General features: G+C 46.9%; 1 protein-coding gene across 2 annotated transcripts in view; it reads right to left on the bottom strand.

Moving 5' to 3' along the window:
- Positions 1 to 4,485: 4,485 nt before the first annotated feature.
- BLK (BLK proto-oncogene, Src family tyrosine kinase) overlaps positions 4,486 to 14,412 on the bottom strand; it is a 48,860-nt gene continuing 38,933 nt past the window's right edge. For both annotated transcript variants that reach the window (XM_068936898.1, XM_068936897.1), the window contains exons 10-13: positions 13,964 to 14,040; positions 10,164 to 10,314; positions 7,405 to 7,536; positions 4,486 to 7,055 (exon numbers count right to left, since the gene is read on the bottom strand). In XM_068936898.1, coding sequence (XP_068792999.1) covers positions 6,847 to 7,055; positions 7,405 to 7,536; positions 10,164 to 10,314; positions 13,964 to 14,040 — 569 coding nt within the window. In that variant the 3' untranslated portion in view covers positions 4,486 to 6,846. The remainder of the gene's footprint in view (positions 7,056 to 7,404; positions 7,537 to 10,163; positions 10,315 to 13,963; positions 14,041 to 14,412) is intronic.

Here is a 14,412-nt window from a genome sequence, read left to right as displayed (position 1 = left end):
CTCTAAAGCAAAGGTCGAGAGCCTATGGTTTGTGAGGGGCTTTTAATGATAAGGAAATACTTGGATGATAGAGCAGTTCTTCTTGGCCTTTGTTCAATCACAGGGACACCTTTTCTCTTTGAAAAGTATCCTCTCATGAGCAGTGTGATTACGGGAATTTTCATGCACAGCTACCCAATGCAAAGGTAAAACTGGCAGGCTCATTTGTTCCTCCTAGCTAGGGGCATGTGCATGTCTTTTTTTCTGCCATCACTGTGTTGCCCATATCAGCTACAGACGGCTCATGGACCAATGTTTCAATTCGTATGCCTGCCCCTGGGTTGAGTTCAGTCCTTAGGAGATGCCCTGACTAGTATGCAGGGAAATAAGGATTCTCTTCCTCCTTTGGATCAAATTCTGGTGCAAATGTTATGGGAAGGAGAAGTTACATGAGTGTTAAGAGCTGCAAGGGGCAGGGGCTGTTTCCTCCTCTGATACTCCTCAGAGGTGAGGCTGGGCTGTGCTGGGGTGTGTAGTAGGCTGGGATTGAGGCCTTGGTTCTCTTTACCAGCTAGCTATGTGCTTTCCTTGTGAACCAGACATCACATTCCCCAAGCACCCCCATTGCAGGGCAGGGGACTGACCACAGCAAAGGTGCCATCACTCTGCCATAGGTGCCTTTCTGCTATCCCCACCCTGTGGCTTCAGGCTGCTCTGGAAAAAAGAAAAGAAAGATAAGAAGACTAGGAAGAGAGATCGGGTGAGGAGGAGTTAAATATAGATATGAAAGGCTGAGGGAACTCTCTTGCTATCACAGAGACAATTATGACCAGTAAAACCCCTGGCTTGGGTACAACTGGGGTGACATCTGGCATTCAGAGAGTGATAGTAGGAACTGGAGGACACTATGGCACTCCTGCTTTGCTGGCACAACTCCGGAGCACAAATCTATGGCAGAGCAGGTGAGCTGGCTGTAAGTCCTTTGCTTGAGCACAAGAAATGCAGGCACAGGCTCCCTTCACCTCAGAGGGGAGTCCACTCCCCTGACACCAGCTCCCAGGATCACGAGGTCCGACTCCAACCCGCAAGTAAGCAAGGCTAGTGCCGGGGTGGGTTGTGGGAAGTTGGCTGGCCCTTCTCATGAATGCTGAGTAAGTTGCTAATTTTAACTGGGAATGACCTTGAGCAGATGGTGAGGAAGGAAATTCAGGAGAAGGGAGATCTGGAAGCAGCCTAGAAAAGGGGCTTCTGTCTCTGTATGAGGCAATAGTATGAGGGGAACATCCATGGCAGGTCAAAGCAAAGCTCATCTCCAATAGCTGGCCATTCCAGATGCCATGAGAAGGATGAGGGAAACATGTAACAAGAGTCCTGAGAGAACAGAACAAGGAAATCAACAACTTAGAGTTTTTCTGAGTCAGAAAGCGTGTCATGACGCCTGACTCAAATCGCTGAGGAGTGTTAGTCATCCAGAAAAAGCTCCAGGCCTCCTGCCTGCGTATCAGAAGAACTGAAAAGGGTGTCTCTGACACATCCCACAAACCTCTCTGGTTTAGCCACAAGTCCTGAGAGTGAAGGAAAAGCTTCTCTTTCTGCTTTAATTCTCCATGGAGGGTTTTTCTGGCTGCTCCTGGAGTTGAAACATTGCACTGGGTTGCCAGAGGAAAGGCCTTTTCTTGGACAGATTTGCTGTGGATTTATGTCTCTGCCTCACATCATCAGCTTGTCTCTACTCTCTGTGACCCACAAAGCCTGGCTATGGTATCTGGCTCCATCCTCTCCTCTGGTTCATGGGTGCCAGAGACCAAGGATCAGCCTGGCAGGACACTGATGCTCTTGTTTGCTCTGCACTGTTTGCCAGGGGATATTTGCTCTGCCTTGTGTGGATAGAGGTAAATGAGAGAAAGTTGAGGACTTCCCACCACCTCCCTTCCCTGGGGGTCCTGCCTGGCTTTCCAGTTGCAGTGTGGCAAGCTCCAGGCACCCTGTCTTGCAAGGAACGGGTGGGGATGCCAGATCCTCAGGGTGCCAGGCTCATTAGTACCCTGGGAGAGGTCCTGAGCTCCTGGCACGTACCAAATGGTGCTGCTGAGGAGGCTGTGTCTGCCAGCGCTGCTCAACTCAGAACCACACATGAGCTTGGCATGGGAGGGAGTTCAAAAGGGCTTGTTTCCCAGGATGTGTGCAAGGTACATCATGGCTTTGCTTTTACTTTACACCAGCCAACTGGGCCCACTCCCACAGCTTCTGGCTCCAGCTGTGGCTGCAGCCTGTTAAGTAGACACATACCTCTCTCTACTGGGCAGCCAGCTCCCAGGAAAGGGTTCCAGCTCCCCCATTAGCTAGAGATCTGGAAATGTAAGGGACACAAATCTTACCTCCAAGTTTTTGTGTTGCATTACCAATGTAGCCCTGGGGTACTTTTTCCTTGCCTCTGTCCTGGCTGAGTCTTCCACACACGGGGTTGCAGGGCGAGCCAGAGTAAGGCAGTTTCAGGCATTAATGCAGCATGGGGAGAAAGAAGAAATGGATTCCCCAAGATATGGTAGACATCCTGCTGCCTTTGTTTCACGCTGAAGGCTGCTGCCCTAGGGTGGAGGGAGGCTGCCTTATTCTTCCCACCTCCAACAAATTTGCTGCGATAGAAGAGATCATCTTTCTGGCTGCCCTGACATCCTTTCACATCATGAAGATTCCTGGAGAAGTCCTAGGTCTTTATCCCCTGGATGGAGCCAGGCACTCCCTGGCCTTCCTTCTCCCTTCTCTTCTGTTTCTCTGCCTCCTTCTTGTCCTGCTCTAATTTTAGCCCAGCTTCCTAAAGGTATTCAGGAAAGACTAGAGTGCATGTTCAACCATTTGCTAGACACTAGAGAATCCACAGTGCTATGAATGTCTTGGTTATGGGAAAAACTTCAGCTGAATCTCATGATTTATTAGATAACAGAGAAGCCACATGATCTCTTTAGGTTTACTGCTGCCTGCTGTCCTGCCCTCGTGCTGGTCTTCCTTTGGTCCTCACTGTGGGGCACTGAAAAATGCTGTGGAAGCCTTCCCTCCAGAGCCTAAACACACTCCCAAACAGGGTGCTAATGCAGATGAATTCAACATCAACAGAAGGCCAGGCATTTCCTGTGGAGAAAGCTTTTCTGATAAAGGATGGGGACAAAGTGATGGGACCAAGGCTGCATAGACAAGCAATAGTGGAGACAGATAATGGAAGTCTAGGTCTTTCCATATGGAGATTGGCACACTGGGAAAAAGGGAAAGGGATATCTTAGTTGTTATGCAAGATATATTACATTGGATTTTAATCCTTGTCTGGGTCATTCAGAGAGTTCATATTCTAAGGCAGGGATTGCCTCTTATTTTGCACAGCACCTTGCACAGCCTGATGCCTGCCAAAATAAACAACACATCCTTCTTGGATAGCTTTAAAGAGCCCTAGTAACTGAGCTGTTTGTTTGAGGGGACAGTGATAAGGTCCCTGCTGCAGATCACTCAAGGATCACCAACTGAGTGTGAAATCCTGGATCCCTTTTACCACCTTTCTCCCGCTTCATGGCTCATCCGTGAGCCTTTAGCTGGGACCCATCCATGGTGAATGGACATCTGTTAGGCTGCTGGCTATGTCCAGGGGTGACCAGGCTCTGACAGAGCTTGCTGGGCCATTGAAGACGTCCTGGCTCCCTGTAGTACGACTGTCTCCTTGTCTAGAGTTGGAGCAGAGGACATCCCAGTTCTCAGAGAGGATTTCAGCTAAGGTCTAGGTGGGAGGCTGTGGGTTGGAGTGCAGGTCCCTTTATCTCCAGCCGAATGATTTTGGTCATGGTGGAGCTGTGGGGTTTCTTTCTCAGAAGTTTTGGCAGCTGTTGCATGCATGGGGGGGAGGGGAGGGTCGTGGGGCCAATGCTCTCCCTCAACCCCTGGGAGAGTCTCAAGTGGTGACACAACCCACAGCCCTACTCCCTTGAAGTCAAAGGAAGAGTCTTCGATGACTTCCACAGTAGCTCATCGAGGCCCTTAGTGGTGGAAACACATGGGATTATGCAGCCATGCAAGCGTCTTTTCTCCAGTTGTTTATCACGTTTGGTATAGAGATCAGAATTCTACAAGGGTTTGTATAGAGTGAATAAAAAAGGCTATGATGTCCAGTGCAAAGGATGTATAATTTACAATCCCTCTTTTGTTACGTTTACCCTGGGCTCAGCCACATGTTATTATTGGCCATAAAAATATCCAGTTCCTTTCTAAATTCAGCTACAATGCTTGACTCTCTGGCCTTGAATGATAACAAAATGCACAAACACTTCGCAGACACGATGTAACTCTTCTTCACTGTTTGTTCCAGCACAAATTATCCACAATTTTCAGTTCAATAAAATATTTGCAGTCAAGGAGTTATATGTCACAGGCAGTCCTTTTCAGATGTATTTATCTGTGGTTTGTCATCTAGTTAAGAGATCTCCTAATCCTGCATAAAGTAAACATGAGGGACCAAGCTGAAACTCAAGCACAGAGGGAAAGACTTTATTCAACTCACATGTAGCTATTGAATAAATAACTAATAAATTCTTTGTGTTTAAAATTGCCTTTGTATATTTATAGCACATATATCTTGTCCCTTGGAACAATGAAGGCCTGTGCTTTTTTTACCTTAAAGTAGCACTTGGACATATAGGCTCAAGGAGCCCAGGATCCAAGTTGTGAAGATAGAGATGGGTGGACAAGCTTTGCTGAAGACTAGGATGCAGAGGTCTATATAGCTGTGTTGAGGCCCTGGCCACATCACTCCCGGCTGTCCAAGCTTATTTGGAGGATTAGTTCTGACAACTCAGAGAAATGCTCAGGAGGAACCACATTTTCTACTTTGAGGATCAAAATTCATGTGCTTCTACAGTGGAAGGCAGTTGCAGATTGGATGAGACACGGGTGTGATAAGAGCAGAGCAGAGCTCTAAGACACGAGGGGTTGATTTGCCTGCAGATTTGGACTTAACCCACCTTGCACCTAGGTAAAGTACACCCTTGACTCACACTACCTGACCACTTACCAAATTTTAATTATGATTTTAATCCTTCTGTGATTTGTAGCTTTCGTTGTATTCCCTTTCCACACTTTATGGAAGAGAAATCCACTGAGGGCTTATAAATAAAGACACTACTTCTAGCTCAGACAGTCCCCAATGTCTAAATGTTGGAAGAGGGCAAACATCCCTGAGTTCTTGTTCTTTTCTTAAAGTATTCCCTGGACATCTGCTACTGCTCACTTGCAGTGAGAATATACTCTCAGGTGAATAGGCTCTTACCTGGCACAACTGTTCCTACAGGGAAAGTGAGATAAACTTGTCAAATCTTTGCCCTTGCAAACACATCGGCCCAAAGGAGCACCTCAATACTGACCCCCTCTTTCACATTAACCCTCTCCACCAGGATGCTTATGACCCTACAACTTCCAGCTCTGATCAGACCAAGCAGCCCAGGGATACCCTGCTCAGTGCCATAATCTGTACAAAATTTGCAGCTGTGCTTGCAGGAAGCTCTCTGCAGCTGACCCCATGGGATGGGCTTGCTGCTGGGCGATGGCCAGGAGTCCATTTGGGGCCCGTTCCTGCCCTCCTTGTGCCACTTTTGGTTTGTGCCCTGTTTCTACATCCTTCACCGTCCAACACCCATTGCAATCTGCTGATGATGATCAGAGACCACCCCACCACCCAGGGTGCACGCCCCACCAGCTGTATGTGTCATGCATAACCTGGTGGGCAGCAAAAGAGTGTTTGAACACCCCACTCCTGCCATCAGAGTTGGGAACAGAGAGGACCCACCATGGTGCTGGCAGCATCTTCCGACGCTGCATCAGTGCCGGCTGCAGGAGGGAAGCAGCCACAGGGAGTTTCTGCAGCCAAGGCCTCAACAAAGTAGAGACGATGAGGTTTGGGGGATTTGGGGGATGCTTTAGTTTCCCTCCCCCGCGCCAGCCTCCTGCCTCTCTAGATGGACGGCAGGAGGCAGGAGCCCTCCTTGGATTTGCGAGGAAGGAGGGACATCTCGTGGCCACATCAAGAAACATTTCTCCTGGCTCCTGGACAGCACGTGCCGGCTTGTCGGGTGCTACCCGGACATTCTCCAGCCACCACCCCCAGCACCATCCTCTGCAGCCTGGGGCCAGGGAAGCCTCTTCGTTTCCTGCTCCATGAGCTACAGGCAGAGAGGCAATGGAGGGTGCTGTTTTTGCCATGACGCCCCCCTAAAAAGAAGCAGCGTTTGGCCTTAGCCTGTTCTTTATTATTGACTGAGGACGGGAGCACCACAATGAGATACCGCTCCAGAGCTTGGGGACCCCCAGTGTGGTCCAGGGTGGCACGAAGAGGGCATGTTTTCACCCATGCCCATGGCATGAAGGGGGTTGTGGTATTGCTGGCAGTGGCATTCAAGTGAGGGGAGAGATTGTGCAGCCCCCCCCCCCCCCCCCTTTAGCACCACCCTAGCCACATTCCCCTCTTCCTCCAGTGGTGCCCTGCCAGCAGGCAGCCCAGGGCAGGGGGACCACAGTTGGGTGGGTGGAAGGGGCTTTTCACAAAAGAGTCTGCCCTCCATCATGGTAACAGGCAATGACTATGATACGGGCACAGACCGTCAAAGCTGATGGGGAAGGAGCTGTGCTGGCTCTTAGCCACCTTTCTTGTTAGTCTCCAGGAAAACAACGGAGCTGGCAGCATCCACCTCCCTCATGTCCCTCCTCTTCCTCATCTCCAAATGCATCATGTAGTAGCAGGGCCACAAAAGAGCCACCGCTGGCAGGAGACAGGCTGGGCCATGTGGGCTGGTGGCTTTCCTCCATCTTGCTCCCCAGGCACTGGTGGGACCTTGATTACTGCTGAGGCTCTGGCTCATACTGCTTCTCCGTGGCAGTGTAAAAGTCTTCAAGGACCGACTGCAGGTATTCGAAGGTGGGGCGCTCCTCAGGTCTGTTTCGCCAGCATTTCAGGATGATGGTGTAGAGTTCGCCAGGGCACATGTCTGGGCAAGGCATGCGGTAGCCACGCTCCAGGTTGCGAATCACCTCGGGGTTCGTCATCCCTAGGGAGAAAGACAGCCCCACAGGAGTTATTCGGTGCCACAGGGACGATGCCCGGCTCACATCCAGTCCAGCAACAGGGCCAGTCTTGGAATGATCCCTTCTGTAGGGTTGCGGTCTCCCTTCCAGCCCTCTCCTCCATCCCTGACCTTCCTCTGCAGCCTTCACCCAGCTCAGGTATGTCTAAGGTTTGTGGGAGTCTGGGAGAGGAGATCCCACATGAAGAGGAAGGGGTGTGTGTCTGGATATATGGGTACTGGTACCCACATGTGTATGCACGTCCAAGCATGAAGCAGCATTACATGCTTTGAAGCTCATCTGTGCTCAGCCCAAATTTGCAGTGCACTGTACCTGGGTATGGGATCCTGCCATAGGTTATGATTTCTGTTAGAAGAATCCCAAAAGACCACACGTCAGATTTGATAGTGAAAACTCCGAAGTTAATGGCCTCCGGTGCTGTCCACTTAATAGGGAACTTGGCGCCTGTCAGGAGGAAGCAAAAGGAAACAGGACATTTAGGTGGAGCATCTCCCTGCATTCCCACTGGCAAACAGTTGTCCAAAAACTGAGCCCTGGGTCCTGAGGGCTGTTGACTGCTTTGGGGGCCTATGACAGGTATAACTGAAGGTCCCATGGAGTTAAGGGGATAAAGTTAAACTTTTAAACTAAAGCTCTTCTACAGACGAGAAGAAGGTAATCGCTGCCTGTCTCCTGCTTTCATTAAAAGATTGCTTCGGCTTGGCATCTCTGTGACCCTCTTGGATCTTTTTCCAGTGCAATCATAGCTATTTCATCTTAAAAGTTTCTTTCACGTGTACATGCTTATAAACATACATAAATAATAATATGCAGAGGCCAAATAAGGGGAAAAAAAAAAGATTGCACTAGAAAATACCCATATTTCATGATGATACCCATGATAATGCCTACATTAAAAAAAAATTCTAGGCAAACTATTTTACTGATAAAGTTGCAGAAATCAGTAGACTTGTATCCCCTTTGCATCTCTTACGTATTTTGCAATAGGATCTCAGGAACGGAGCCCAGGAATTGTAGTCCCGATGGCTGAACGGAGCAGCAGAGCCTCAGGGACTAATGCTGGGGCCGAGCAGCGCCTGCTGCAGCCGCTTGGTGCATGAAGCAGAAGCAGCTACTTGCTAGAGACCGATCACGCTTCAGGTATTAACCTGCCATGAGTAGCCAGTGGGTTTGTCTAGTCCAGTGTCTGCTTCTGCGCTATTTGAAGAAAATGCCCAGGATAGCTCTATTAGAAACCAACAATGGTAAGACTTTATTCTTTACAAAAAGCATTCGCTGGAAGGGGGGCTGTACTTAGCAAACGTGCGCAAAAGATAGAGACACATATAAATTCACTGCTTCTTAAATACATATGTATATATAAATTTATATAATATAATAAATATATATATATAAAATTTGAAAAGTCCTATTTTGCCCATCAAGTGTTTCACACACTGTGGATAGCAATGACCATAAGACTGCAATTTAAGTTTTGCTAAGACAAAAAAAAAAAAACAACACAACTTGATATGTAGGAACCGAATGTATTAAAGACTGCAGAGAAAACAACATTTTTATTTGTATATCTCCTTGCAGTACTGAAAGCCCAAACACAACACATGAAATAAGTGCTTTTGTTCTTGCATGTCATACTTTTGTCAAGTTGACAGATGAGGTTAGGAAATTAGGTAGAGGTAGATAAGAGGTAGTTGTTACTAAGATTAAAATTAGCTGGGAAAGTGCTGATAGGAACTATTTTCCACTGGAAAGGTAGATTTTCTGAGTATGTTAAACAATTACTGATTTCACCAAAACTACTCTAAGGATCAAACTTTGTCAACTAGTTCCAGCAATCTCAGAATAGCTCTTTATGACTTTTCACAAATGTGATTTTTTTTTTTTCCATTTTGAACTATGTTGAAAAGGGCACATTTTGTATCAGGAAGTATTTTGAAAACAGCAAATTGAAATGGACATTCTCGACCTTGTAAGAAAAAAAAGTTTGTTCAATTTCCTTTCCCCCAAAATGTTCTTTATGGGAAATTTCAGCATTAGAAGTCTTCATCCCACCTCTAGAGGAAGGCAGATTTCCAAAGACTGAAAAATTTGTGGTAAGAGCCACTTATACTACACTTAATTGTTTTACCTCAGCTATTTCTGCTCATTTCTCTGATTCTATATAAAGGATCTTAGCAATTTGAATGACGCTCTCTCGTAACTGACCTCTAAGTACAGGGGAAAAAAATTGTTGTTGGAAAAATTTGACTCGACCCTGCTGTCAAATGGCTGTAGACAGACATCTGCGTCAACCAAAACGGCTCAGAGTGATGTCTCCCCGCCACCATCTCCTGTCCCTCACCAGTCTAGGATCGAACCAGCAGCTCCAACAAAGAGGTTGGCTTTGCAGGTGGAGTCATAAGGACATTTCACATCAACAACTGGGAAGTTATTTTTTGCATTTTTTAAAGATATTCCGGGTACACTTTTCCCGTAAGATACAGCTGCCAAACTCCAGACGCAGACCTGGACCATATAAGTTGCCCCTCAGTTATTGAAGGGATGAGTCTGCTCTGGGCTCAGCTTGCCCGGGATGTCTGGAGTCTGCCTGTCACCCCAGATGTGTGATTCCAGCCCCCTCTGCAGCCCTGAAGTGCTTGGTGACTTAATCACACTGCTATTTCCTCCCCTTCGGACTGACTCGCTATTAACACGCGAGCACAGGCAGGGGGCTGTGTTAGCAGCGATCAGATATCTCTAGTAACAGAACCTGAGATTCAGCAGGACTCCCCCAAATAGAGCCAAACAGACTGATTTTTTCTGTCTCCCTCTACAAACTTCAGCATCTCCATCCTGTCCCCAAAGTCTGCTGTCTCCCGTGGGATGCCCTGGTCAGCTCTCACAGAAACGGGGGCTCTGCTCTCACATTGCTGACCACAGTGCCCGATGCCCACATCCTGTCAGGTGTCTCCCAGCCCAGCCCATGGACACCAAGTATTTCAGCGTGGCTCAGCACAGCAGGAGGATTGCAGATAAGGGGAAGTCCAGCCAAGGGGCTGCGTCGCTGAGGCAATGCTGGGAATAACACCCACCTTCTTGTGCCAAATATTCGTTCTCGACAATCCGGGCCAGGCCAAAATCAGCAATTTTGCAGCAGAGCGTCTCTGAGACGAGGATGTTGGCGGCTCTTAGGTCACGGTGGATGGAGTTCATCCGCTCGATGTATGCCATTCCTTCTGCCACCTGGGAGAGGAGGAAGAGCCCTGTCTTAATCCATTTACTTTTGTGTGACAAAGTGTTGGTCTGGCTGCATCCTACCCATCTTGACAAATACACGTATATAAACAATGTGTGCTGGATTGCCAGCATGTTTATGGGCCTCCATACATCCTCCACAGATGGATAGTAGATAGACAGATAGTAGATGACAAATGATAGATAGATAGATAGATGCTGCCTGTGTATGTCTACCTGTGTGCAGCTCTGCCAACATGCCCGCTGCTTCCAAAAGCTTTAAAAAGGCAGGTCAGGCAGAACAGAAGCATTACTCTCTGTTTTGCTCAGAAGTTGTGGCTTTGAGACATGTCTGAAGTGAGATGCAGAAAGTTAAAGCAAATCTGAACCCACATCACTGGATTCACAGTTTCTGCCACAAGATTTTTCCCTCTAGTTGGGATTTCAGTCATGAACATTGCAGATTAAATATATGCATTAAAAAAGAAAAAAGCTCAAGGAACTCATCAGTCTATCAGTCACGGTAGAAAATGTCAATTGTAAGACAACTAGATGTTCTTCAGCAACTTCCTCAGGTCTTTCTAGCTGGTCTGCTTTGGAGTGGGCACGAGATCTCTGGATGTCTCTCAACAATAAAACTGAGACTAGTGCTTGCTTTTCTTTTGCTGGATTCTGCCTAGGACCCAGCACACCACATAGTTCCCTTCTGATAGCTACGTGAAGCAAAACAGCAGAAAACTTAGGCATTCATTAGAATATGACTGGCATGGGAGGCACATCCCTGGACAAATCCCTTATCCTGGCCCTCTCCACCTTCTTCAGCCACCGCCGGACTTTTGATTTGCAGAGAATGTACTTTGGGAGGAATTTACTTTTCTTCTTTTCTGGATTGTCTCTGTGTCTAGCATTCTGGAGCAGGGGACAACACTGGGGAGGCATCTAGCACGTGACGAGTCCCTGTAAATGATGGCAAGAGTCTTGTAATGCTAGGTGCAATAAAAGGTGCTAGGGGATTTAGCAGAGGGAGACTGAACAGTTTCTGTATCAGCCGAGTCTCAGATTTGGGATAGGCTTTTATCAGAGACTGAGTGGATACACGCAGCCCCTGCTAGTAATGGTTAGCACTTATTTAAGCTTTCATGTGCCTGCAAGTGAGGGCAAAGCAATTTTCCACTCCATGCAGATTCACATCAGCATCTTTGCTTGCATGTGGTTTTAAACAGGATACTAACACATACTTTCCAACGCTGTGTTTCTAACCTGTGTCGACACCCATTCAGTGCAAGTGCTGTTTGCTGCAGTGGAAAATGGAAGAATTGATGTCATTTCCTGTCCTGATGTTAATAAGATAGTACCCAGCAATGGGTTCGTTCCAGCCCAGAATGCATTCAAGCATGTGCCCTTAAAAAATGACCACAGGATCAAGTGCATCAGCTCAGAGCTTTCTAATTTTAACTCCTGCGGATGCTATTGAATCCAAAATTGCGCTCTAGAGGATGGGGCGCCTGTTGGGCCATGAAGTCATCAGGACACCACAAGTAAATAGATTGTGAAATGAACCAAGAGACGTCCCTCCTCCTCCTCCCAGAGATACTGAGTGACTTTTTGAATCCTGCTGCTGTGGGGAGGTTGGAGATGGGGATGGGAGGGGAGTGATGAAAGCTGGCCTTCAGACTGACAACCGTGTCTCCACGGGTTTTGAGGGACGGGCAGCAAGCTTATTCTTGCCCGGCGCATTGCAGAGAGCTTGTGTGGCGATATTGCATGGCTAGGGTGTGGGGTTTACAGGAGCCCGTGGTGACATCCACGTGCACTTAATAAACCCGAATTACTGAGGCGGACTGTTCGACCTGCTCTACACCAGTGTAACGGAGCAGCTTCTGGTCAGCTCATGTCACACGGTCACATTCAAGGCTTCAACTCTGAACTCAGAGCGGAAGTTTGGGTGCATAGCTCCAAAGGATGCCCTGGGACAGGTCTCTCCTTTGCGCTACAGCTCCATCTTGGCTCCTGCAGCCAGTGTGTTGTCAAACCTATTACCCTGTTCCTTAGGGCAGGCAGGTCCGTTGTCCTCTCTCCAAATACTTGCACGCACCTGCCTGGAGATACTTTGTTATTCGAAGTGCTCAAAGCAAGTTGTAAACTGTGTGTTAAATAAATGCACTAGGACTTGTAGCTTCTGCTGTCCATTCCTCAAATCTGGATGCAACATTAGCCAATAGTTTTGCTATGGAGCTTTTTGGGTCACCCCTGTGGCTGCAATTGAGTTCAGATTGCTCTGGTTTTGGTGTTTTCTTATTCCATATTAATATATCAATCCACATTCTCTGGTTTAACTCTCCTCTGCAAGCCCAAGTGTTCTGTAACATAGATGAATTTGGACCCTTCTGCTTATCATCAGGAATTTAAAACAAACCCCTGCTATTTTTTTGGGGAGAACGAAATAAGAAAAGAATGAAAAAGAAAGAATGGAGGAACGCATGAAAGAATAAAAGAAAGAAGGAAGTGGAAGAAAGAAAGAAATGGACAAGAAAGGAAGGATTTTGAACAAGGAGGCTGCATCTGGATCTATAACCTATCACAGGCAACAAAGGTAAAACTGCAGATAGTTTTTATCAGTAATGAAAAGGAAAAGCACTGAAATATGCTCCTCTACACCACTCATGGAGGTGAGAAGTGGAATAAAAATAACTGATTTAAGGCCTTTAAATGTTTTGCTTCAAGGTAAAACAAGAAGCAAAATCTTTCACTATTGTACAACATTTGCTGAAACATTAAGATCCCCCACTCTTTAACGCATTTTAAAATAATGACGTATGATGGCAGAAATCAACTTTACACAGCATTTGCTCAGGCTGGCTTTGGCCCAGAGAGGCTGGGTGGTCTTGTGGGTAAATTCCAGACCCGCATGTCAAGACAGCTGTATTCAGCCGTGACACTGACTCTGCATGGTTTTTTTTTTCAACATTTCCAAAGTTAGCTTAACTCTGCTCGGGAGTGAGCCAAATTCTGGCAACAGCTGGCTAAGACAAGAGTGGAGGGATTTTGCCAGTTTCATCCTTCATATATAACATGTTGCCAAGACACTGCCACTCCGGGTCTCAGTTTCCCCAGCTTTGACTCTTTTCAGTTCAGATGCCCTTCTGGGTCAAGAAGATATGGAACAGCTACAGCTATTAACATTTATTGCCTGGGGGGTCTTTGAGGGAAGCAACTCTATTAAGGCAAAAGTTTGTTCTCATAGTAGCAATATTTCTAGATTTGGCAGACAGAGCATCCTTTGTGCCTAATCATCAGAAGGGAAAGTCTGCTGAAAGGCAGCATGTCTCCACATCGAAAGTCTTTGTGTTGAGATTTCTCTTCCTTTTGGTAACAAGAGAAACAAATTTATTTGCTGCTCAGCAAGATAGAAAAAAAAAATACCTCCAGCACTTCACTAAGTTACTCAGAGGGTTGTCCTAAGAAGCAAGAGCAATGCTGAACTGTTATCCACACCAGCGCAAGAGTGCTGAGGGAGAAACCCTTAGACAGCACACCAGGAGGTGCTGTTTTTCTCCATGAAACTGATACTCTGACACACACTTTAAACTTGCAAGAATTTCACCGGGACTATAATAAACCATTCCTCAGGTCCATTTCCTAGAATCTGTTCACGAACCTGAGCAGACATATCAATAAGTTTTGGGAGACTCAGTTGGCTTCCTTCTTCTGTCTTCAAGTAATCCAGCAAACACCCTGCAAATGAGCAAAGATTGTTGAGACTCTTCTGACGAATTGTATGAATTTACTTTCCCTGGTCCTTCACTGAATATAAGAACAAAAATCTACCTGCAGCCCAGACAAAACTCAAGGAACCACAGTACCTGTCCCTTAGAGCATCTTCCATTAGGAAAGTTCCTAAATGCAGCAAATTTTGCCCCCTCCCTGCCTCCTCGACCTTTTGCAAAATCCTGGGCGTTCTTCACTCAAAGCCTCGTAGACAAGAGGGGAAGAAGAAAGGACAATTTCACCATGAAGGAAGTAAAAAATCTGAAACAAACTCCCAGCAGGAACGGTGGAGACCAGAACCTTAAGCACTCTTCAAATGGAGCATCATCATTTTGAGAA

The sequence above is a fragment of the Struthio camelus genome, chromosome 3, assembly GCF_040807025.1.
Source record: "Struthio camelus isolate bStrCam1 chromosome 3, bStrCam1.hap1, whole genome shotgun sequence".
NCBI classification, from domain to species: Eukaryota; Metazoa; Chordata; class Aves; order Struthioniformes; family Struthionidae; genus Struthio; species Struthio camelus.
Note: the sequence above shows the minus strand (reverse complement) of the source record. Positions and strands in the feature narration are given on the sequence as shown.